The sequence below is a fragment of the Emydura macquarii genome, unplaced genomic scaffold, assembly GCF_026122565.2.
Source record: "Emydura macquarii macquarii isolate MOO-44397 ecotype Brisbane River unplaced genomic scaffold, CSIRO-AGI_Emac_v2 contig_1483, whole genome shotgun sequence".
Taxonomy (NCBI): Eukaryota; Metazoa; Chordata; order Testudines; family Chelidae; genus Emydura; species Emydura macquarii.
In genome coordinates this window covers 3,037,422-3,062,990 of record NW_027131620.1, presented here as the reverse complement: position 1 = coordinate 3,062,990, position 25,569 = coordinate 3,037,422, and the positions used below count along the sequence as shown (strand labels likewise).

The following is a 25,569-nucleotide window of genomic DNA, read 5'->3' as shown; positions in this document are numbered from 1 at the left end:
AGGAATTGCATGCAGCTGAGGTTCGCAGGAACAAGGAACAGCGGGAGGAGATCTCTGGATAAAGGGCTTTTCTACACATCTAGCACCTGGTTCCTGATAACAAACCAACCAACCAACCCACCCTACATGTTTTATTTTGTTTGTCTAGATGCAACATTTGAGTCTCCCTTTCCCCCCCCGCCCTCTGGTGTTAGTTCCCAAGCTACACGCTTCTTTCTCTCTTTCCATCTCTGCATCCTTAACTGTTCCGTACTTGTGGGGGATCCCATGCCATAGGTTACCTCTAAGCAGAATAGCAGCTAGTTCACATGAAGTATAGAATCAATCAATAACCAATCAATCAATCAGCTTCTCTTTGGGATTTTGTTCTTTTTTTTAAAAAAACCTTTCTTAAACTGATGTAAAGAATTCAGATATTAATAAATTCAACCAGCAGTGGCGCGGAGATACAGATTTCCTAGCAGGAGCTTTTACTACTCTTGGCGTTTGCTCTGAGCCAGTTATCAGTGTCAAAGCAATGGGCAGTAAATAGTGAGGATTTATTCTTTGTGTGTGTGTGTGTGGGGAGGGGTTAATGGATCCATTGTTTGCCAGCAGATGGAGAGGGGACCAGATGGCTCAAGGAATTGGTTATGTCATACAGAACCTTTCACTTTGGGTCACGGATTTGAAGCCAGTCCAGACAGGTAGTGACTTAGTCATTACTTTTTGATGGTTCTTTGGTAGCTCGTGTGAAATTAGCTGGGTTCTCAGACCAGAGCCTAGCAGACAGGTGGCCACATCACAAAAAACACCAACACCACAGGCATTAGCAGATACCCTAGTTGGCCATGGATTGAATGAGCCTGTAGACTGAACTACCCTCTCAGTTGTGAGAGGCAGGGCTGGAGCACATTGGCCACGCAGTGTCAGGGAAGCCTGCCCTGTGCTGAACTTGATTCTCTGGATAACTGTAGCAGCTCGGTCTCCAGGGCTGTCAATCCAGCACTTTTCACAAACAATAAAATTTTCACTCCAATAAGAAAATAGATAAACAAACGAGAAAGGGTGTGTGATTGTGAATCAGCCCACAGGCCTTTAGAGAAACTCCCTAATATGGGAGAATATGCATCATTCCCTTTTCCCAAAGATGGACATGACTCTTCAGTACCATCACAGGAGAGACATTTCGACCAAAGATCACAGAATGAACCAGAGACTCTGGCTCTTGGCCTTACATCGTAGGAAAGGACACGCTGATCTCTGCAATGATATCTCCAGAATGGCAGCTTTGGAAAAGACAGGACAAAAGGGGTTAGGAGATGTTTGTGTGCCTGCTTCTGGTGTAGTCATGGAGGTAGAAATGTAAGGTTTCCATTCATCTAGCTGTCACAGGGGAGGCCCACTTTACTGAAGCATGGAGGTAGAGATTAATAGAGTGCAGCCAAGCATGGAGGGAGGGGAGCCTCTTTTTTGGATGGCTGGTAATTTTCTGATATAACTAAATATTACAGTAGCCTGCCTGCATATGATGGAAACCACTTCAAGCCACGGGGTGCGTCAGTAGCCCTAGTTCCAGCGCCTATGATGTTGAGCCAAACTGTAAGGGGCCTGCCGTCCAATAGAGGTTAATAGAGGTGCAGACACTTAACGCCAGATCTAAATCTGACTTGATAAACCAACTGGCATTTTTACGTCTCTGGCTAAAGTGCAAGAAGGCATCATCTTCAACTCAGTGGACTCTTGTTGTAGGCTGTTTGTGCAGGATTTGGCTTGCACAAAAGCATTCCCTTGTGGAAGGTTTAATGGCGGAGAACAGGGCAGCGCTTTTTTATTTTGGAACATAGAGCAGCAAAGATTCCTTTCTCCCATCTTCCAAGTTCTGCCGTGTACTGGTACTTTTCTTCCAGACCAGTGCAGTGTTTACAGGGCAAGCAGCAGGAGCAGGAATATAGGCACAGATGCAGGAAGGAATCATGGATTGAAATTCATCCTCACTGTCACTGGGCCTTTCCCAATGGCCATAGCAGATGCTCTCAGCATCCAGGATGAACTAACAGGCATCAAGGGAAAAGGGAGGTTACTTACCCGTAACTGGCGTCCTTTCCACACATTGCCTTCAAAGAGCCATGCTATAGATGAGGCACACTTCTCCTCCAGGGGAGCTCTGTGGAGGCAATGTGACCCAGGAGAATAACTTGTGCAAACAACCGTGTGCTCTTGGGCCCACTGGATGCAACAGACATGTCTACACAGCTTCATTTTACAGGCAGTGTTTCCTTGCAGTTGTGTAGTATGGCAGGTGCTGAGGAGTGCCGCAAACCAGAGTTGGGATACGCAACGCTAGAATGCCATCTAGCACAAAGGAGCCAGGTGGTGTCAAGACACCAAGGCAGATGGGATTTCTTATTTGGTATAATGTTCCCCTTCTCCCTCCCCTCGCCCCCCCTGAAATGTGCTGATTCAGTTCTGAAGCCGCAGGTTTTCCATCTACCATAAGCTGGTGGTGTGTAAGGAATCTGCCATGCCCCAAACCAGATGGGTAGGAACTGGTCACAAAAACCCAGTATTGTGCCAAAGAAGTGGCAGCTGCTGCTGGAAATAAGGTCTCTAGCCTCCCCCTAATCTACCAGAGAATAAATTATCCTCATAACTTGTGAAGAACCATCTATGGCCACAACACGTTTATGGATAGTAGGGGAAAGCTCTGCTCCAAACGGGAAGGGCTAGCTTACCCACAAACCCCTCTGCCAGTCAGAGAAAAGGCAGGACTGTTATTAGGCCCCAGCAGTGTCCAGGGACAGGAAGCACGTTAGGAGCAGGAAGGGGAAAAGGAAAGAAAACTGAGGGTTGAATTTCTTAACGGTAGCTAATGATCAGTTTATAAGTAGCAGCTGTCTTAGATAAGCATCAGTGTACAATGCAGAATCACCTCCTGAATCATCTCATCCATCTAGTGACAATAAATTTTAAAAAGTTAATGAATAAACAAATAAAATGTTTGTGTGTAAGAAATGGTTGAAACTGTCAAATGTCCGTGTCTCACACTGGTGGGAGCTGAGAAGGTGTCTGCAAGATATTAACCCTGTCCTCCTCTCTGTAGTGCTGAGTGTTTGCTTGGTGTGTAATTCTGGCCTGGAGCTTGTTGTAAATACTGTTTTTAGTACTATGATGATGGTTGTTATTATCAGAAATGTTGTACTTACGAGCACGAGATTAAAACAAATGAGAAACAACCATTTCCACTCTGATTAGCCCCTGGGCGCAAAAGACAAGACCAGGTTAAGGCAGGATGACCAGGCTCTTGGGATCCAGCTCCAGAGAGAGCAGTACATTGGAGAGGCAAGTGGCAGCATAGTGCACAGCTGCTTCACGTGGAAGGGAAATCAGGGACTCAGCAGAAGGAGGCACACTACGAGTCCTTCAGATAGGGTGGCTGGGAACTAAGGGGAGTTGTTTCAAACAGAGCCCTAAAATGTAATGGCTTGGGTGCAATTTAGCATTTATCCAACCCTGCCTTTGGTCAAATAGTCCGGTGTATTTCCTGTAGCGATGGAACAAGACTGAGGGAATGGATGGTTCTATATACGATGCAGATAGGCATGGCTAGCTGCAGACTGTACTCTGTTGAGGGCCTTTCTTCCTTATCCGGTACAGACACCGGGTCTCAATTTTTGCCCCTGCTTGTATCTTCTATCTTTCATGGTGAAGCTCCCAGTTCAAGCCCAATTGCTGAGCCAATTTTGATCTCAGTTGAAAACTTATTCTTACAATAGCTTGCCTGACAAATGCTTAAATTGGTGATACACAAAAGACAGACCTGGCCCGTGGGGAGCCCAGGATATAGTGCTCGTGCAGGCGGGAGGACTGGGAACCTCATTTTCTTCACCTTAACACCTTCAGTGCTACAAAGTATGGTGGGCATGTCAGAAGAATGCGTTAGTGCAGGATAAACTGATGTATCAGGCAGAGAAACGGATGTGTCAGGTAGAGGTTTGGGTCAGTCATGTCAGGGAAAGAAGTTTGCTCCATCTGATGGGATGTATGTCATGTCAGGGAAACATACTTGTCTGGTGTGCCCAGGTATAACAAGAAGCTGTGTCTGCCCCACGCATCTGAATGTAACAGGGATGTCAGGGAAATGAGTTTGTCTGGTGTCCCTGGATGTATCAGGGAAATGTGTTCGCTTACTGTGGCTACGTGCCTCTGGAATGGAATTCCTGTTGCTTGAAGGGACATCCCACTCGCACTGCTAATGAAGCATTTGCATGGTCCAGGCTGCAGAGGAGAGGTTAATGACAGATGCAAGAGATGTGCTTGAACTAACGCTGTGCCTGACAGTATCACACATTGCTTTCATCTTCTGTTCACAAACCCACATCCCCTCACAATTCTTTCATCCCTGTGGACTTCCCAGGATTGCTAACAAGTGAGTAGTTTGCGCCTGAATAGGCGTTTCTTACCCCACAATAACTCCCTTGTATTTCCACCATGCTTCATTTTTCTTGCGGCTCTTCAGCCATTCCCCCCCAACCTTGCCATCTTCAAGTATATTCCATGGCATGCAATTTACAAGTTCCTGGGGCACCATTTCTCATGACAGGGCTTGAGATTCTTCATTGGCCTTTTAGGGTCTATCTCCTCTGCAATAAAATACCTGCAGCTGGCCTGTGGCAACTGACTCAGGCTCATGGGGCTCAGGCTGTAAAATCACAGTGTAGACAGATGGACTTGGGCTGGAGCCCAGGCTCTGGAACCTTCCCCCCCGCACAGGGCCAAGAGCCCAGGCTCCAGTCCAAGCCCAAACATCTACACTGTAGTTTTATAGTCTCACAGGCTGAGCCCAGCAAGCCAAAGTCAGCTGACATGGCCAGCCACAGGTATTTTATCGCACAGGCGACAGACCCTTAGACACTCATTGATGGGAACTTCTAACCGAACCCGCTGTTAGTGGCCCTATTTTGTAACAGCATATCTACTTTGGGCCACATTGTCTTTAGGTGTAACTTCACTGAAGTTGGTATTTACACCAGCAGAGAATTAAGCCCAGTGTATATTCCAGGTCTGACAAAGAATTGAAGTGGCAAAAGAGGAACTAGCATGTATGCACCTTTCAAATTCCTAGCTCCCTCCCAGTTCACCTGGGCAAACTAAGGACTCCTACACAGTGCAAGAGAAGGAAGATGAAGCTGAAGATAAATTATTTCCCAGCTGGCACAAACATCTTGGTGATTAGCAATTCTAGGGCAAGAACTAGAACAGTCTGTCTCATGTTCCAAATATTAGATTTTCCGCTTGCTTTATTTAGAGCAATGTTCAGATTTGTTTTTAAAGGGATGCTCTTCTCTAGGCTGTACGGCCCATAAACTGACACTGGAGTACTCCTTGTTCTTGTCTATTTTGGAAGCTCCCACTCCATCCTTTTATTGTGTCGTCAAACAAACCTTGCCGCAGCCAGGGTGTGGGAGTTAGCCCAAATGCTAGCCTTTCACTGCCACTGGCAATTCACACACAATTGCATGCATGTTAGAATAGGGGATAAGAGTTGTGACTCTGCTTCTTTAAAATGTAAACTTCAGTTTTCTTTCTCTTGCTTGGGCCAGTGTGAATCTCCACCCCTGGTTCTGTTTAACTTTGTTGACTCGTGTGATTTGTTTAATTCCCTGAAGCAGCATTACTATCTTTGACCACGTGCAGTGGTGACGTGTGTGCATGCACATATGGTGAGCATGCACAGACGTGCATGTGAATATGCTATAAATGCATACGCCTCCACATCACCACATCACACTTGAAATAAGAGTCAGGGAATGGCTGTTTATGGTGCTATAGATACTTATTACTAATCGTGCTAGGCATGACATGATATATTAGGACCAATAAACTTCACCTCTGTACAGGTGTCTAATGTAGATAAGGGGCACAGGCCAACATTTATGTTTCTAATATCCACAGCCTGCTAGGGAATGAGGAGATAATCACCTTCATTGGAAGCTGGAGAGATGCGAGATCTGAACATAGGAATTGCAGCCAGGAATGCCTGACTTCTTATCCTGGCTGCCTTGGGCAAGTCACTTGAGGTGAGTCTACACTGCGCAAAAAAAAAAAAAAAAAAAGCCTGCAGCCGTAGAGTATCAGAGCTTGGATCGACTGCCTGGCTGGTGCTACAGGGCTAAAAATAGCAGAGTAGGCATTCCTGTCAGCCCGAGACACCCCCCCCGCACCGAGTCTCAGCACCTCAGCCCTGCCCCACCAGGCATGCCTGCAGAGCTACTTTTAGCCCCATAGCGCGAGCCCTGTGAACCCACATCAGTTGATCCAGGCTCTGAAGCTCACTGCCACAGAGTTTTTCTTGCAGTGTAGATGTACCCTCCGGTTCCCCATGTGTCTCAGTTGCTTCCCTACCTCACAGGGGTGCTGTGAGGATGAACGCGTTCATGTCTGCACACCACTTTGAAGAGGGAAAGCGCTCTGCAAGTGCTGAGTATAATTACTATTGCATCATCAGCCAACTCCCTGCAAAGACAAAAATTACACAATGGGGACATTCAGCTCCCCAGGACCGTCCTCGTGTTCTCTCTGGAGCCAGCTTGGGTTTGAGTGTCATTGGCCGTGTGTAGGATTCAACTCCTCATGACCCAGTGTGTGCTATCTTTGTTCTTCCCAAATAGACAACTCAATACGATCCTGTAAATGGTGTAATGAACAGACTTTCCATCACTGTAACAGAGCCTTGTCTGGCTTCTTTAGGTCTACCACGTGCATTTAATTGTCAACTTGAGGTTGTTGTTGTGCAAAAGAAGTGATTATGAAAAAAAAAAAAAAAGAAATAAACTTGGTATGAAACCACGTGCCTCCATTTCTTTAATACACCCAATTTGTTTTAGTCTTCTAAAGCATCTGTTCTTGTTGGGAAAATAAGAAAACTCAGCAGAACATAAAACTGGCTCAAAGATAAAATATGGAATTTAGGTCTTTGTCGAGCTAAATGGGTAATTATTGCCCATCCTTAAAGACAGAGCTGTAATTCGACTGCATTCTCCAGAAGAAAAACTAACTCATTAAACAATTCAGGGCAGATAACACTATTATCTTACCTTATCATTGGGGAAGTGAGGCCTTCAAAACCCTTTCATGAGGAGAGAGGGATCAAAGACTCAGCAGCCAAAAAAAACGGGGGTTCGAATTCTGAGAAAGGTACAAACATCCTTTAAGCACTGGCCCTTACTCAGCTTAGCAGACGTAGCTTTCACCTAAATAAATAAATAAATGCAACCTCATCCCAAAATGTTGCACTTTACATCTGATCCAGTCTCCTTGGAAAGGCACCTCCCGTCCTGGGGGATAAGGGAAGGCCTCATACCACAGGGTGCCTATTGACTTCAACAGTATTTGAAGTTCAGTGTCTTACACGTACAGGCGCTAAGAAAACAGCCGGGAAGCCCAGTAAACCAGCTCCTGAAGGGGAAGTCACAGGCAATGGGATATACACAGTCACGGGTAGGGGAAATGAAAGGCAGCGCTGATCCTTTTAAACCTAGTGAGTTACCTGCACTCAAGTCCATATGGCACGGGGAGGGCACAGAGAACATCTAGAGAGAAGAAATTGAGCTAGGGTTGAGATTTTTCAATGCAGCCCAGGAGATTTCTCTATTTAAATGGAAGATATTTGGCTGAATTCCCTGGATGCGCTGAACATTTCACCTCACGTCCATTTTTGCTTTCATTAAAAAAATTAGCCACTCTCATCCCTTTGCATTGGAAACATCTATAAAAGTGAATAACCATCTAGACGGCAAAAGCTTTTAATGATCCCATTAAAAATAGCACAGCCGGGGCAGAACTCAAGCAACATAATTTGGTAGATGGGAAACTGAAATGAGTAGCAGACATGAGGTGGTGATGTTATGCGAAATAAGGGACTCGGTTTCCTAATGGAGTCTTCCATAAGACCAATTTCAGAAGAACAATGAAAAAGAACCATGAACCAATTACTGTCTCAGCATTTATGCACCAAGTCCTGAACATCCCCTGCATGCATGCACAAAACCTGTAGAAGGGGGAATTCTACCTTTACAGCACAAGCCTGCTGGTTTTGAAAACAATCTCTGTACTTACTGGCGGGACAGCGCAGCCTCTCTTTTTCTGCATGCTCCACAACATACCACTGATCCTGCCTCAGGAATTCTTAATAAGAAAAACAAACACCGCAGTGAGTGAAAACAAAAACCCGTCCCCAGGAATGTAGGCATGGCACGGAGACCTCACAAAAGACAGTCCAGCTGTGTGTAACGTAAACTAAGTAAGCCTATGCTCCTAGGTCAGCGGTTCTCAGACTGAGGGTCAGGATGGCAAAGTGGGTGGCGACCCTGTTTTAATGGGGTCACCAGGGCTGTGACCACCATTTGATTTGCTGGGGTTTGGGGTGGAAGCCAAAGACAACCACCCAGGGCTGAAGAAGAAGCTGAGGGCTTCCGCCCTGGGTGGCAGGGCTCAGGTTACAGCCCAAACCCCTCACCCCCCGCCTTGGGCTGAAGCCCTCAGGCTTCGGCTTTGGCTCCTGCGCCCGGGGTGGAGGGGCTCAGGCTTCGGTCTCCCTTCCCAGGGTCGTGTAGTAATTTGTGTCGTCTGAAGAGGGTCATGGTGCAATGAAGTCGGAGAAGCGCCGTCCTAGGTTTTTGTCAGCTTCGCTACAGCTGGTCACTCAGGGCCAGGTTCTTCCCTGGGTCATCCTCACCCCCGCATGACATCAATAGGTTAAACGAGGGTGAGTAAGAGCAGCAAAATCCAGTCTGGACGACATGGGGCCAAATCTTCTCCTCTCCACCAACTTGAGCAAACAGGCTCGGCGAAGGGGCCTCAGAAGGGCATGGAATCCTCTGCCCCGGCAGCGAAGCACAAACAGAACCGCTCCCCAGTCACTCATTCAGCCAGACGGACGCAGTATCCAGGGCACTGCCTGTCCCCTCCCCGCTATATGGGGTGGAGCAGTTTGGCTGGTGGAGCTGCACGGTCATGCACAGAGAACAGCTCCATAAGGGGAAGGGGTCCGGGACTTCCCACATGAGAACCCTGCATCCTGCCCACCACATCAATTCCACCATCAAGGGGCCTTCACCCGCTGGGGGCAGCATTCGCCATTGGGGAAGATGGGAATCACCTTCCTTATCCCAACAAACGAATGAACATCTCAGGTTCAATTAACTAAGGTCTTATATTAGGGGAGAAGTGACGAGAGCAGGAAAGTGACTGTTTGTGACCTACCACTGGAATGATCAATGAGCTTCAGATAAAAATGGGATACTGAAAAAGAGGAGAAGCAGATAATATCCTGACCAGCAATAATGTGGCAGCATAGACATGGAAAATGGATGAGGAAGATGGGAAAAGAAAGCAGCCCTGGAAACAACAAAACAAAACACCAGAACTAAATCAACCAGCAGAAATCGGTCTGCTTCTATCACAGAGCCATCCTAATTCATTCTTTTATCTAGAATACTGATTGCTCACAAGGCCAGATTAATATCCAGGGAGGGACCAGTCATAGGCCCTAAATATAAGAGAAAGGGCTGGAGGGGAAGAAGCAATCTCGATCTCACTGAACAGTGATGGCAAAATGTCAAAACCAAAATTACCAATCAGGATTTTCAAAAGTGAATAGTAATTCGGATTGTCTCCATTTTGGGACTGATTTTTAGAGTGCTGAGCGCCCACCTCCTGAAAGTCAGGCCCCTTTAAGGTGTCCCCAATGAATCATCCAAAATCACTAGTTGCCCTTCAGTGCCTTAGCGGGGCTGCTTTATATTAAATAAAAGATTATTACCCCACCACCAGGAAGTGGATGCCCACTAATTCTCCCTCATTCCAAGGGCTGGTGAAAAGGCCCAGGTTGCAAGGTCATTTGTGGCATGCTCCTATCACATCTGCCAGAGTACCGCATTTCACCAACCAGCCCCAACCCTTACAAAAGCTCAGGGAGACAGCAGGACGCGGCCTTCCCCCACAGGATGCATGCCCTGGTGAAATGCGCGTGCAGCGCCCGAGCTGAAGGCAGGCACAAAGGAAATGCACGTGCACACACACACACAGAGAACTCTTGCACGGACCGAACAGGGCCCAACCCGCTAGTCTGTGAACGCTGAACAGGAACAGGTGCGGTGGGAGAGGCCCAGCGCACCAACAGAACGTGCACCAGCCCCCACGGGCGGGACTCGGGGCCACAAACGCGCAGATGCATGCATGCACCATGCCCGGCCGTGCCCCCCACCCGCGCCGGGACGGCAGCATGCATGCATGCATGCACGCACAGGCAGGTGGCCCAAAATCACAAGCCCGCCCGCCGCAGGCAGCAGCCGCTGAACTGCAGGAGGGCGGCGGGCACGCGCGCGCGCAGCAGACGGGGAGGCTGAGCGCGGGAAGCGCGCGGACGGCGCCCGCTCCCCTTGCTGCGCGCGCCAGAGAGAGAGAGAGACAGATAGAGCCGCAGCCCAGCCGCCCGCCCGACTTGTCGCGCAGGCGCGCTAGGCCAGGCCGGCACCTATTTCCCAGCCCGGCCGGCTCGGCCGCCCCCGCTAAATAAGTCCCAGCGCCCGCGGCTGGGGCCCCCGCCTGCGCCTGCGCGGGACAGAGCGACGCGCGCCAGAGCCCCAGCGCTTCCCCCCCCCCCTCCTCTTCTCCCACCCGCCGCCTAACAAGGAGCCGCAGCCTGCGCGGGGCAGCGGCAACGGCAGCCCGAGCCTGAGGTAAGAGCCGGGCCCTTACGCCGCCGCGGGGCCTCCGCACGCACCGTCTGGCCAGCGGGTCCCTGCGGAGCGTCAGGACGTTACGGCAGCGGCAGGGAGACGGCGGCAGCGCCCGGCCGCCCGCCCCGCTCTTCCCCCCCTCCCCCCCCACCAGCTCCCCGCCCGGCGCTGCCAGCGTGAGCGCGCCCCCGCCCTCTCCTCCCCCCCCCGCCCGGCGTTGCCAGCGTGAGCGCGCCCTCGCCCTCTCCTCCCCTCCCCCCTCGCCCGCCCTCGAGGGCAGTGCGGGGCCTAGGCGGCCGGCGCGCGGGAAGGGCAGGCGCGCGGGGCGCTGCCTGCGGGCCTCCCTCCCAGCTCGCGCGGGGGCTGCCCACGCGCCGCGCCTGTGGAAATGTCCCCCAACCCCCCCCGCGCTTCCAAGTCCCCGGGCGATGCCTGCAGCCGCGCGCCTCCCAGCCCAGGCCGCGCGTGCTTTGCACACACCCGCTCCCTGGCGTGGGGCGTAGTGTCTGCACCACCACCCCCTCCCTGTCTCCAGACATGTGCCCCCTCCCCCCGACATGCACGGGATTCTCTGCACCACTTGCATGCCTGTGTCGTTCAGCCCCCCCCCCCCCCCGATTTATTTGCACGCCGGATCAGTGCCCTCTGCGGGTAGTGCATGCCCTGTCTGCACTCAGTCACGCCAGGCAAGCAGCAGACCCGCCTCTGACTAGTGTGTGCATACAGTCTGGACTGTCCTCCTTCGCTGGGTATTGCCTGCAGCAGTGGTTCTTCTCAACCAGGGGTGCCCCGAGGTCTTCCAGGGGGTACCTCAACTCAGCTAGGTATTCCCCCAGTTTGACAACAGGCCACACGAAAAGCACTAGTGAAGTCAGTGCAAACTAAAATTTCGCACAGAGAATGTGTTTACGCTGCTCTATGTACTAGATCAGTGTTTTTCAACCTGAGGGTCGTGATTTATTTTATAATGCTATGGTAAACATGAGAAAGTAAGCAATTTTTCAGCAATTGTGTGCTGCGGCATTTTTGTATTTTTATGTCTGATTTTTGTAAGCAAGTAGTTTTTACATGAGGTGAAATTTGGGGTACGCAAGACAAATCAGCCACCTGAAAGGGGTACTGTAGTCTGGAAAGGTTGAGAACCAAGGGTGTTGCATTCACTATTTTCTTACACTATAATCATCTTCTCTCTAGGTGTTTTATGTGCAGTAATCGCACCCTACCCCCATTTAAATTCTCCCCTCCTTTGGGCATTACAGGCCACGTGTGCATCACCCTGACACTGCATGCACCCCATAACCCTTCACTGCAACCACCCTCTGTTGCTTTGCAGGCAGTGTGTTTCAATGATGTTGGTTTCAATGATAGCATATTGGGCTGCATTAGGAGGGGCATTGTCAGCAGGTCACGGGAAGTGATTATTCCCCTCTATTCGGCATTGGTGAGGCCGCATTTAGAATATTGTGTCCAGTTTTGGGCCCCCCACTACAAAAAGGATGTGGACAAGTTGGAGAGAGTCCAGTGGAGGGCAACCAAAATGATTAGGGGCTGGAGCACAGGACTTATGAGGAGAGGCTGAGGGAACTGGGCTTGTTTAGTCTGCAAAAGAGAAGAATGAGGGGGGATTTGATAGCGGCCTTTAACTACCTGAAAGGGGGTTCTAGGGAGGATGGGGCTAGGCTGTTCTCGGTGGTGGCAGATGACAGAACAAGGAACAACGGTCTCAAGTTGCAGGGCGGGAGGTCTAGGTTGGACATTAGGAAAAAGTTTTTCACTAGGAGGGTGGTGAAGCACTGGAATGGGTTACCTAGGGAGGTGGTGGAATCTCCATCCTTAGAGGTTTTTAAGCTGAGGCTTGACAAAGCCCTGGCTGGGATGATATAGCTGAGGTTAGTCCTGCTTTGAGCAGGGGGTTGGACTAGATGACCTCCTGAGGTCCCTTCCAACTCTAATATTCTATGATTCTATTCTATGTATATTGGCTCTTCTTTGTCTCTCTTCCCATCTATGTGGTCAGGCAATGGTAGTGGATTTAACTTCTTCTCTGCCTGCTTCCTTGACTGGCAGCGTGAAGAGAGAAGGAATAGGTTTAGTAGCTGGAGGGGTCCAGTGGCAATAGTGATTGCAAAGTGGGAGCAATCTTTCAATCAGCTGTGCTTCAATGCAAGCCAGGCAGAGCGCAGGGACCACTCAACAACATGATTCCTCTGCTCTGACCAGCTGTGTGAGAGTTGGGCCGAGCAGGGGCCATGGACTTTCCATGATTCCTCAATGGCAAAGATTCTGCAGCTGCCGAATTGCACTATAGTTCCTGCCTTTCCAAAAAAAAAAATACCCCTGGTAGTTTTTGTACATTTTGAATGGTTGGGGGAAGGGAAGAAATGGTGAGGAGTACCAGGGTCCCTCAGCCCCATCTCATTGCATTCTAGGAGCTGAGGAATGGACAGCAGTGAAAGAAATCCCACCTATCTACCTTTTTCCTTCTCACCAGCTGGGTGAGAGGCAATGACTTTATGTGATGATAGTATTGTATTGTGTGTGGTGGCCAATATTTGAACACTTTTTTCCTTAAGGGAAATATTAAAAAGAAGCCACGGCAGCTGACGTAGAATTGTGTGTTCTAGTGAATTCTAGGTTATTTCTGTAACTATTCCCTTTAGATTTGTAGAAAGCCCTCTGCTGTAAATTACAGAAACAATAATAAACATACAGAAGAACAAAATCTCTCCTATTCCTATCCCCAGAGCTAACCCCAGCACTTTTGTTCCTAACTGTGTTTAACCATAGGGCTGTATTAGAATTCACAACCATGCTAATTGACGATTTAAAACACTATTAAAAATCCTGGTGTAGACAAGCCCTCAACCGAGCAGAAGGGAGGAGCTAAAGCACAGAGCAGTCAGATAAACCTGCCTGTGTCAGCCTCTGCAGCTGTCATAGCAGTGGCTTTTTGGGAGTGGGTATTTTTTGAGCATCCTGAAATCAGTTGCTGAGAGAGGCCATCTGAAATCATACCAGTGGTGGCCCTGTCCTGTGTGATCCCTGCATTCTTTATATTGAAGGTGGAGATGAACATAGTGGAAGGGGATCGATCTCCTGTGATTATATTTTGGAGGCGTTTTGTATGGACACATCTTTCCATGGTCACATCTTCTGACAAGTGCATTGGGAAAACAGACCTCAAGTATAAGTATCCTTTATAGAGGTATCTGAAAATGCAAAAGCATTTCTCCTTCCTCTGAACCTCCCCTTCCCCCGACCCCAATTGCCAGTGCATCCTGGGCAGCAGTTGGGAGTCCTGTCAGATTGCTTGGATTCAACTGTCCCTCTGTGGCACAAAGTTTCCCTGAGCAGGGAAGCATAGGGATTACTGCTGGCTAGAAAAAAATTCCTTCCTGTGAAAATTTTTGAATTGGGAAGCCCATAGAGGCAGCTGCCTAGGGGAAGCCTGGGAGCCCGGCAGCCTGAGGAGTCAGGGAACTTGAGAGCCTACTTGGTGGGCATCTAGGGAGCCAGACAGCCCATGGAAGATTTTGGTTCCATTGGAAAAAAAATTATGAGCTCTAATAAGGAGCTTGATGGCTGCTTTTGTTTGATCACTGTGATTTGCTGTTGTGCCTGGTCATTGACTTCTTTACATCTGAATTGCATATTGTATCATGATTTATTTATTTATATACCAAAGTGTGCTAGGCAGTTTACAGATGTAAATAAGACACAGTCACTGCCCCCAAAGAGCTTACAATCTAAACAATGAAAGAAATGAGAGAAAGTGCTGTAACACAAAGTGGATTAGTTGATGTTTAGCAAACTTGTCAGCCATGCAATGGTTTTAATAACCATCCCGATAGTTAAGAAGTTTGGGTTCAATTACAGTCTGCAACCCAGTAGGCAGTTTCCTTTGAGACAGTGATGTTCTTTTTCTCTGTCTGACAGTTAGGTGGGAAAGTTTGGCTTGGAATAAAGGGACGGAGTTAAAATTGGTTTAGGAATTTTGGCTTCAAATTCTCTTGCTTTCAAATGTTGTTTATTATTGGTGTTGGGTGCTAGTAAAGGCCCTACCCAAGATCCGTGCTCCATTGTGCTAGGTGCTGTACATGCATGCTAAGAGGCATTTCCTACCCTGACGATCTTAAATTCTAAGTACACAAAGACAGACAAATGTGGGAGAAAAAAAAAGTACAATCCTCATTTTATGGATGTGCAGCTCTTTGAATATTTTAGCCTGAGTTACTACTGTGTTTGATCAGAAGCTGAAAATGGCACCGACTGGTAGAAAAAACTGACTATTTGCCCATCTGCTTGATTAAATTCCTATTTTGGCTCAGCTCAGATTGCCGTGGCCTGTACTGCTCTTTGGGAAGCAAGCCTATAGCTGACCGTAGTCCTCTTCCCAAAGTGCCATATGGGGCATAAATTGTAGTGTTTACAAGGAAGCTGAAGCAGGGGATAATTCTCTTTCTGGTTGTCACATTGATCAGCCAACAGATCCAGGATTTTAAAATGTAGATCACAGAAGATCTGCAACTTGTCCTTGAGGGAGGGGGATATTCAACACAATTTTCTTTTTTAAAAATAACTCACTTGGCTGGGAAGAAGTAGTGGGGGCAGGGGAAAGACCCAGGGCAACTTTTTTTTAAAAAATTAATTCATTAAACAGCTTGAAGTTCAGGTTGTTCTTGTAAGTAGCCTTAAACCCTCTTAGCCTCTCCCCTGCTCTACTTTTCTGTAGGATAAGTGAAGTATAAAACTGGGGCCCCAACCTCCAACAGGCTCACATGTACAGACCCCTGTTCCTGGTCTGAGCTCTGCTGACTTCATTGAGTCTCTGCCTGGGCATAGGAGTCCGTATGCAGAAGAGAGTGCCTTCAATTTTGGAAAATAAGGTTCCTGGTAAAGACACCAGATACTGTCAGAGCATAGAGGAGGAGAGAGGGACCAGTGGGTAAAAAAAGGGGTACAAGAGGAAGGCAGGAGATTATAGAAGAGCATAGAATGGGTACAAGGAGACAGCAGGGAGAGGCTGGATATGCTGGGTCTGGAGCTGTTCAGCAGCTGCCCCGCTCCCTGTGTGCTGCAGAGCTGTGCCCAGGCAGGCGAGCTGCTCCCCTGAGTTGGCAGCTGATGATTCAGGTTCTTACGCAAGAGGGGATTCCAAGGACACGGGAGCTTTGGGCTTATAAATGGCTGGATATGTGGCCAGGAAGGCAGAGACAGCGAAGGCAGCAGCCGTGAGCACCAGTGCTCAGAAGGGGAAGGGCAGCTGCTAGTAGCCTGGGTGCAGATGTGGGGGGGAGAGAGAGAGAGCAAGCAAGCAAGCATGCACGGTAGGGCTTCTGTTAGAAGTTTCTGGTTTTGTCTCTTGTAATCTTTTGCACTGATCTCAGAATCCAAACTGTCCACAATAATCTGTTTTACACCTTGAGAAAGTAGTTCCAGAAGTGTTTAAGATAACACCCGTATGTGTGGTGTCGTTCTGCTCTGAAAAGTGACTTTGTGGGTGTATTTTAAAAAAAGGGATGATGTGGTTCCACAGTTAATATGTCAAATATTGCTTGCTTCACAACTGAAGAGATTTTTTTCTCCCCTAATTGTCAGCCTTTCAAGCTCTGCTTTGTATCTGAAAGCCATGTTGTGTTGTTTTCACTAGTAATAAACTTTCTGAAAGGCAAATGCTGCTTTCGCTTACACCTGTGCAACGCTATTGTGGGTTTGCACAAGTGTAAATAATAGTGCAATTTTAAGCCTGTGGAGTTACACAGATGACCCTACAACTGGAACTTAGTTAACAATTTTGTTCATGGTACATAAGCCAAAAGTATCCAAGTTTAATGTGTCAGATGAAAGTTATTGCTTCTGCAGGGATGACTGTTGTAATAACTTTGGTAAGTAAAGTGAGACTCAGTGCGCCAAAGGAGCAGATCCACCAAGTATGAATATGCCATTTTTGCATAGTCACATTATGGAGAAGAATTGAACTTTGAATAATAAATAGCTACCATTAATAGCTGGAGACTCACTTCTCCAGTGCAGCCTATTAACATGGTATATCTTGGTATTATGTGAACAGACTTTCTAAGGGCATGTTTACACTACAAACCTAAACCATCCTATGTAATTAGTGCAGTGGCTGATGTCCACACTACCCTCCTTTTGTCGGTGGTGTGTGTCCTCACCAAGAGCATTTCCACCCACTGAAGAAAGGCAGTGTGGAGGACTGAGAGTCAGGGCTCTCAGCTCCATGCAGCTCCCAACCAGGAGTTCAGTTGCCCCCCGGGGCTCTTGCCTCCCCCCACTCCTGTCCCAGCTGCCCAGGCTTGTCGTCCCCCACTCACAGCTGGAAGCAGGGTCCATCTGCCCCAGCTTCTCGCCCCACTCCCCCAGCCCACTCCCTGCCAGGAGCCCAGTCCAGTCGCCTGGGCTTCTTGCCCCGGTTCCCAGCCGGGAGTGGGGTCCAGCCGCCCAGCTCTCCAGGGGAGTGAGGTGCAGCTGGGCTCTAGCTGCCTGGCTTTCTTGGAGCCATGAAATTGACAAGACAACCAATAGCCCATGTAAGGGACTGTAGACACTGTTGTCCTAACTATGCTGACATAAGCTTTACACCTCTTGTGGAAGTGGAATTATTATGTTGGTGTAGTAAGACACTTACATCAGCAGGAGGAAGGCTGTAGTGTAGACACTGACATAATTACATTGACATAAGTTGCCTTATTTCGACCTAACTGTGTAATGTAGACCAGCCCTAACAAAGAACACGGCAGTACAGAATAATGAAAGTGTTAAGCTACAGTATGTGTAGGTGCAGTGTGACAGCTTCACTGCTCATAAGATTATCTATGTCAATGAAACTAAGAGAGGGATTCCCTGTGGTGATACGTTTAGTAAGGCAAAGAAGTCTTCTGATTCTTCAGGATGTCTTTTTTTTTTTTTTTTTTTTTTTTTTTCCCCCTGTTTCAGTCAATAGCAGCTAGGAGGCGAGCCAGTAATGGGAAAGGAAAACTATGGAAAGCTGATAGCAAGAACTAGCTCAGACAGTTATTACTTTAAAAGGACACCATTAACATTAAAATCAGAGATTTAAAATATTTTTTCTCTTAAACTTGTTACTGATCCCTTAGAAACATTGACTTGAAAACAGTTTCCTCGGTCACTTTATGCTTTTCAGTTCTGCAAAGTTTTGTTTTACGTTAAAACTTCTGAGAGTGGAAGGAATTTGCATTTACATCCTGGAGCTGACTGGTTTCCATGAGTCAATGTACAGAAATCACTATAACTTCCAGAAATCTGAAGGCACCCTCTTCTGCTCCTTAAAGGAATGCCATCAGATACATTTTGGGATACAGCCTCAATTTATAATGTCTCTCTTTTCTTGTTATGTAATATCTAGCGTGACTGTCAGTAAAATTATGTTTAAAACTTTGTGTTTCCTATTTAATGTGCTTAAAACCTTTACACACTACATTCTTCACCACCTGTTGTGAACAACTGTTACCCTGTCTCTTCCTCCTCCCCTTGAGGCTGGCCCAATACCCAGTCACAACAGCTCCTGACTTACTTATTCCAGCCCCAAAATCCCTAGGTCTCCAAACCATCTCTGCTGCTGTCTGGGGTTTCTGCACTGTTAACACTTGCACTTCCACCTGCTTCTCTGGTATGCTTCCAGAAGATTCCTATTATTATTTAATATTTGTCCTGTGGAAGCACCTAGAGTCCCAAGTCGGGACCCCATTGTCCGACATGCTGTACAAACATAGCCCTTATTCCTGTACTCACCCTTATCAGTCCACCCCTGCTTCTCTTCCTTGACCATGCAAATTCTCCTACCATCATAGCCCCACTCCAAATTACCTTCCAGCAGCCAATATCCTGGCTTATGGTTCTTGTCCTTTTCACTTGGACTGTTCTCAAGATGGGACCAGTGGGATGGGAATTGCTAATATTTTGTTTGGGAGGTGAGATTCACCTATGAAATCCTTGAGGCAGTCTTGCTCCTGTTCCATGTTGGTTCTTATCTTTCTAGCCATTTTTACTAGTCTGAATCTTCTCATGTATCATGTTTTTGGTCTGTCTTTTTTTGACAGGACACCAGTTCACGGAGCGGCCTCTCCAAGCAGCTGGTGATCACTGTGCTCTCCTGCCTAACCATGGCAACCCCAGATGTGAGCGTTCACATGGAGGAGGTGGTCGTGGTAACGACACCTGACAATGTGGTTGATGGCAGTGGTGTGGAAGAGGTGAAAACTGTGCTAGTGACCACAAACTTGTCTCAACATGGGTAAGAAATGGTTTCTCCATATGCAGTAGACATGACATGAAGGTTGAGGCTTTAACATTCAACTCAAGCAGACATTAAATACCAGTGAAATATAGGGTTCAGAATAGGAGGAGAGTCATTCCCTTATGATCCTGCCTGTGCTGTGGTTGTTTGACTTGTTTTCCTGACAAGAGATGACCAAGATTCCCCCCACCATCACCTTGGATACCATGATAACTAAATGGAGTTAGATTAATAATCCCCATATCTCCTTCCTGATAATCTGTGGCCAAGTATATGTAGTACTAGTCTGGTTGGCCTTATCCATACGTGCTGGACAAAACTATGTTATAGCGTGGTTCAGCTACAATACAGTTTAATCACTGTTGTTAAACTCCTGTTTTTTGTAGCATGGATGGGGATTTTATATTTTTATATATATATATATATATAGCGCAGAGTTTTAAAACAGTTCTTGATTGAGGGGAGTGTGATGCATTCATGTCTACACTGGCCAGGGCAACTTAGTAACAAAAACGCAGTTGTTGGAGTGTCTTAAGATGTAGTGTAGACAGGGCCTGAAGCAAAGGGGATATCTCCTCCCAAACCTTCAAGTTGCACAGATGGCTTTAAATTAAGCAAAAAAAAAAAAAGGTTAAAAGAAATGTTGCTGTTTTCTGAGGGTGATTGGGGAAAGTGTACAGGATACAACACTCTTCTCTCCATGAAATCATGTGAGGAGATCCTTTCACAATCCCACACTCTCATCTTCCAACATTGTGCTGACATCAAATTGGCATCATTGTGTCTCTTCCCATATTCGGAACAGTGCCGAGGACTCCAGTGGGTTTTCTTCTTGAGCCACCCTTAGGCTTACTTGCTAAATCACATAGATTAATAAGGTAGGGAGAGAAGGCCTTCTTTTGAGCAGCAAACTGACCACTAGTTCAGACTGCTGTACTGTGCAAACATTAAATGTTTGCAGAGTCTTTTACTCTTCTTCTTTTACTGCAGCATCATTTGTTTGAGAATCATACATTTTAGAGATGGAAAAGACATGGTAGGTTATCTCTAGAGAGGAGGTGGGGTGATCTTATTGTTAAGGCACTTGAATGGGACAAGGGAGATCTGGGTTAAATTCTTAGCTGTGTCTAGGCTGCCTGTGTGACCACAGGTAAGCCACTTAGTCTTTCTGTGCCTTAGTTCACTATCTGTAAAATGGGGATAATAGCACTTTCCTGTTCCTCACGGGTGCTGAGGATAAATTCGATAGTGTTCAGCAGGTGCTGAGGGTCATCTAAATATCTAGACAGAGCCAGTCTCCTTGCCAGTGCAGGATTATTTTTTCTTTTTTTAAAACGTGTTTAGGCATCCACGTGTGTATTGAATTTTACATCTTTTACAATACTGTTTTTTCTTTTTCTTTTCTTTTCTTTTTCTTGTTTTTTGTTTGGTTTTTTTTTGTTTTTTTTGTTTTGTTTTGTTTTGTTTGTTTCAGGTCAGCAAATGTCTGTACAATGCAATCAAGTAATCATTTCAAGTCAAGAAAAATTAAATAACAATAGGTAGCTCCAGATGATCCTATGCTAATCTCATTTCAAGAAATCTGGAAACTGATTGAAATAACACGCTGTACCAGCTATCTTGGATTAATACTGTTGTCCCAATAAGCATAATGCACCAACAAAACTTACCACTGGAGCACTTGACTTTCTTATTCAAAATTTGCATCAACAGGGTATGCAGGTTAGCTTGCATTTGCATAGATATGTATCAAGTTAAGGCCATAATTCACTGTAGTGTTATACATAGAGGCAGGATTATATTTCTAAGAGTCTATTAGTTGCTCAAGTCATTCATGTATCAGTTTTTCAACTACAGTGTTGTAGGTAGACCACACTGAGGTAACTGGGTTCTCAAAGTCTGCATTCCTTGCACGTTCCAAATTAACTTAATTAAGGATCTTAAAATACAAATCTATTTTACAAAATGACTTTGGAAAAATATCATGAGAGTCCGTATGTATGGTTTCTCAAAGACTCCAGTTCAAATGTTTAGTTTATTAGTAAAAAGATGCTGCTTCTAATTTTCATCCCTACAAACCCAGCCTGGTGAGAAAGTAACTGGGCTCTTTCTATCTCATTCATCATTGCGACCAATAGGTCCTCAGTGGCACCTGTGCAACTCATCTGTCTTCAAATTATGTACTCAGTGACACCTCCATAACCCGGCTGTCTTCAATGGTACTCTATAGCTGTAATGATTGGAACTTCCTGGTAATTCTGTTTAATACTCAAACTAGAATAGAATTCGCAGCTCATTCGATCTTAGCTGTGTTGGCTCAACGTTAACAGGAGTAGAAAAGCAGAACAAACTGTTTTTGGACACTAAGCAGATAGGATTTTGTACACATAGGGAGAATATCTTTTGAATTAAAAAGTACCATTTTTGATGGTCACTTTTCAGAGAAGTGCACATTAAGGTGAAAATGAATGTGTGGGAGTGAAAGCAGGTGACTAAATCAGTGTTTTATTCACTAAACTGTGTGCTCCATGTCAGGAAATTGATTCATAACTGTTTCATGTTGTGATATAGCGAAACCTTTTGTCTGCAATGTGTATTTTTGGGGGTCCAGGATTTTAGCAGCACTCTGCAGAAACCTTCTTGCTGTTATTTTCAGCAGTGCCAGGGGAATTACTAATATGCCCTTAGCAATAAAGATGACAGATGTCAATGAAATCACTATAGAGCATATAGAACACTATAGAGATCTAGAACAGAGTTGTGCTTCTCAAAAAACTGTTGTAAATTGATACTCTAGAAATGGTACTGATTTTGTGTTAGTTCCTGTGTTCTTAGACACAGATTGGCTAACTCTTTGTGTTTACAAAATGAAAATGGCCTGTTCAGGCGTAGAAGCTCCAAGTAGAGAAGGACTTTTTGTGTTACTTGGTGTAATTTTCCTTGGCACTTCCCTGACTTAGACCCAGAGCACATATACATGCTGGTACTTCCAGAGCTTCTGGATTTCAGTAGTCAGGAAATCCATGTTCATATTTACAATCGGCTCCAAACTGATTGGTTTGACCAAAATGATCTCTTGTTTGAAATAGATTGGTAAGTCTGCTGCCATTTAGTGCCCTTCTTCATAGGGAAACATTCTTGTCCTGTTTCCACAAATACACCCCACTCCAACTGTTTCACGTTCTTCCTGCAGCTCTAGGGAAGTGCATCAGGTTACAAAGTCCATATTGCAAAAGGGTCAGTAAGTGTAATACTATTCCTGTCGTTCTGCTGTAACCAACCTCAAAGATCCTTGTTAACAGGCTTTAATCCCTGTTATGAAAAATGCCATGGCCAGCAAGAGATGGGCCATTCCATTGGCTTCCAATTCACCATGGCCAATAGAAATGATGTGTTCTTTTCCTTCGTCACCAAGCAAGTGAGGGTGAGGAAGGATGTGAGATGTTAAATGCAATTAATGTGCCAGTTGTGAGGAAATTGGCTTCTCTCATCTGATATCTCTTGGATGCCTATGTGTTTGCTATTGGCAGAGCTGTTTTCTCCCAACTTAATATATGGCAATGGGGAGCAATAGGCCAGTTCTTTCCCCTTTGCCTTTTGTGCAGTTCTCTGCTGTTTCTGCCTGCATTATCTTCCCATAGTCTGCCCATCAAGGAAGCAGTCAGATATGAAACTAGAAAGCTGATATGTAAGATGGGTGCCAAATAGTTTTTATTTTTAATGTGTGTGTTGCCAAGTGCCCCTATAGATCCAGTTGAAGCAGTATAATGTGCTTTTGGTGCCCTGGTGAAGGAAATGTTTGGGTGTGACTTTTTTCTTTCCCCCAAGCAGTTTTGAAAGCAGCTCTATCTATCTGTCTGTCCATTTGTATCTTTAATAATCAGGAGTGGAGTAATTCCATAGAGTGGGGGGAAGATATTGAATTTTTATTCAGTCATAGTCATAAGAGGCATTTGTTTCTCTGTGTGTCAGGGTGGGTGTGATTAGGAGATTTTGTTCTTTTATGAGACATCCAAAACATGCATAGTGTCTGTCCCTTCTGTCTGTCTCACTCCTTCCTTCCCACCCTGGGACCTTAGCATGTGGATATGGCCTCAGAAGGAGTCACATTTTGAGACCTGTGAAGTGAAAGTCATAGAAGATTACTGTTGTCAGACAGAATACCTCTCTGTGCAGGTCTGCAGCATCATTAGTAGATGAGAGAATGGGTCCCTGCTGGAGACTCGCTAGATTCTCTGGACTGCCACTGCAGGGACTCCCATCTTTTCAGGAGATTCCATAGTCCATTTGGCTTCCTCTCCTTTGTCTCATTTTCCAGTGCCTACTAGCACAAGGAGAATGGCTGAGGAGCCTGAATTTGGATCCACCTGCCTTGTGTGGGTCACAGCCTGCCCTGTGAAATAGGCTTTGAACTTGGCTTTTATCACATGTGACATTTAAAACAACAGAGTCCAGATTAATGGCCCTATTGAAATAAAGAGCGTTCTGAATAATACATTTTTTTAATGCTATTTTAGGTTTATTTTTACTATAAAAACCAAACCTGCAATCAAAGCATAAAAATGTATTAGTTGAACAACTTATTAATAAAACAAATGCTAAATGCAGAGGAAATTGAAAAATGGCAATGCCTGGCAATTTGTGTGGGGTAGGGACGCTCAGTGTTAGTACAGAAACTAATATTGCAGGTGTCTACAGTACACTTGGTCTGTAGTTAAAAATGGTCTAAGTCTATGTCATGGTCACTTGACCTGTATTTCTGATCAGAATTCCTTCTGCACCTCTTTTTTTTTTTTTTTGGCTGAGGTTTCTCTCAATGGTTCCACTGCTAAGTAAAAGCAATTGAGAAAGAAGAAATGAACCAGTCTCTTCATGTGCACTTAGTTTCTTCTTTTTCCTCCTCTGGTTTATGGCTCCTTCTGGGGAGAAACTTGAGAGCGATCCTGTCTGAGGAAATATGAGCAGTGGCTGCCTCCCACAGCTTTGTCATGGCAACCAGCTAATGCAAATACTTGTTTGGTGGTGGACACATTTGCAGCTGGAGAGACTTATGAGTACTCTTTCATGCTACTCCTTTTTGCTGGGTGCACAACTGTTCTGCATCTGCACAGGGAAACAGATGCAGGTGGGACAAAAGGATGTGGCACAGCAGAGAGGGAAAATTGGTATATTCTACTTCAAATACCCTTTTTCTCCCAGTTAAACCTCTGCAGGAAAAATATTTTATAGGAGCCTCAACAGTGTCATGAGTTAGTTTTGCAAAGACTGTTACCCCCACAGTGGAACAGCTTCAATAGGAGGGATTGAGAGACCTGCATATGAGAATATCCAATCTCCTCCTCCCTGTGATGTTGCTTATCCAAAGCAAGAACTCTGAAATCCTAGGAGAGTTTTCACCTACCTCATGATTCTGAGATGCCTCCCACACCAGATCCCCTATCTCCACATTACAGCTACACCTGCTCTGTGTGAATAAGGCATTTGTCCTGTGGCTGGAAGGGTGAGCAACTTCTTCAGACTGCAGTTCCACCCTGCAGCCATCTGCTGAGAAGTCCGAAGGGAAAAACCGGTTGCTCTTGAACTTGACTTTCCGATGTAGCTAGTGCTGCTTTATGTAATCAGCCAGTGAATCACTGAGTCAGTCAGTCATTTCAATCCCTTCTCCCCCCCTTCTCCCCATCCCCTGATATCAGAGCAGGCCAGACTTTAGATTTACATCCTCCATCAACTCCTGCTTAGGACGCCCAGTTTGTACATAGTGAAACTGCTGAGCATCAGGAAAGTTGTTAACTATCATTTCCTCTTCCTCCCTTCCCCCCCCCCAGGACTTAAAGAGAGGTGGAGAGAATGTGCTGTGGTAATTAGACTGGGCCTCTTTGTCAGAAAATCCAAATGCACAACTTTAAAATCCAGTAGAGATGGCCATGCAGACTGATATCCAGAGCTCACATGAGTCATAGATGTTATCCATCAAGTGGCCAGCCTGTCCTTGCTTCCTTGCATGGGGAGAAGATTAACACATGCAGCATAAGTGTTATGTGCTAGCTAAGATTGCAACAGCATCCCCTGATTGTAAAAAGAAATATTTACAGTCCAAAGTAGTCTAAATATATTTCAAATTGGTGTATATTTTTAAAATTGCTTCTCTTTGAATAGTCTATTTGTACTCTGCAGATAAAGCTGATGCAGGCCAGGGACTAATTGGGAGGATAGGGAAGCCATGCAGAATCAGTTGTCTGTCTGTCTGTCCTTTCATTAGCAAGCACTGAAAGGTGGGGAGAGCCACAACTACAAGGGAGGAAGGAGAGGAATACTTTGATATATTGTCTTTAATTAGCTGTCTGCCTATGGCTGCAGTGGCTTATACCTATATGTAGTAACTTGTCGGAGGCCAAACAGTCTGAGCTCTGGGCTATAAAATGCACATCTGTATTCATGGATTGACTGGTTTGTTTACAGATCTTTAGGGGAAAAATATTCAGTTGCCAAAAAAAAAAAAAAAACCCCAAGGGAGAAGCTAGTATGCAGTAGCGACAATTAAACGTGTCCCTGCAGTTCTCTAGTGATGCA

At 46.1% G+C, this 25,569-nt stretch overlaps 2 protein-coding genes across 4 annotated transcripts in view; both read left to right on the top strand.

The window, feature by feature from the left end:
- STMN3 (stathmin 3) overlaps positions 1–6,825 on the top strand; it is a 30,576-nt gene extending 23,751 nt beyond the window's left edge. The window contains exon 5 of the mRNA XM_067554025.1: positions 3–6,825. Coding sequence (XP_067410126.1) covers positions 3–62 — 60 coding nt within the window. The 3' untranslated portion in view covers positions 63–6,825. The remainder of the gene's footprint in view (positions 1–2) is intronic.
- Positions 6,826–10,633: 3,808 nt separating this feature from the next.
- The window catches only part of GMEB2 (glucocorticoid modulatory element binding protein 2), a 33,288-nt gene continuing 18,352 nt past the window's right edge, over positions 10,634–25,569 (top strand). The window contains exons 1-3 of one of the 3 annotated variants that reach the window (XM_067554024.1): positions 10,634–10,721; positions 13,784–13,926; positions 18,803–18,996. In XM_067554024.1, coding sequence (XP_067410125.1) covers positions 18,866–18,996 — 131 coding nt within the window. In that variant the 5' untranslated portion in view covers positions 10,634–10,721; positions 13,784–13,926; positions 18,803–18,865. Of the gene's footprint in view, positions 10,722–13,124; positions 13,217–13,783; positions 13,927–18,802; positions 18,997–25,569 lie in introns of those variants that run through there. The other 2 variants (XM_067554023.1, XM_067554022.1) reach the window with 2 other exon arrangements.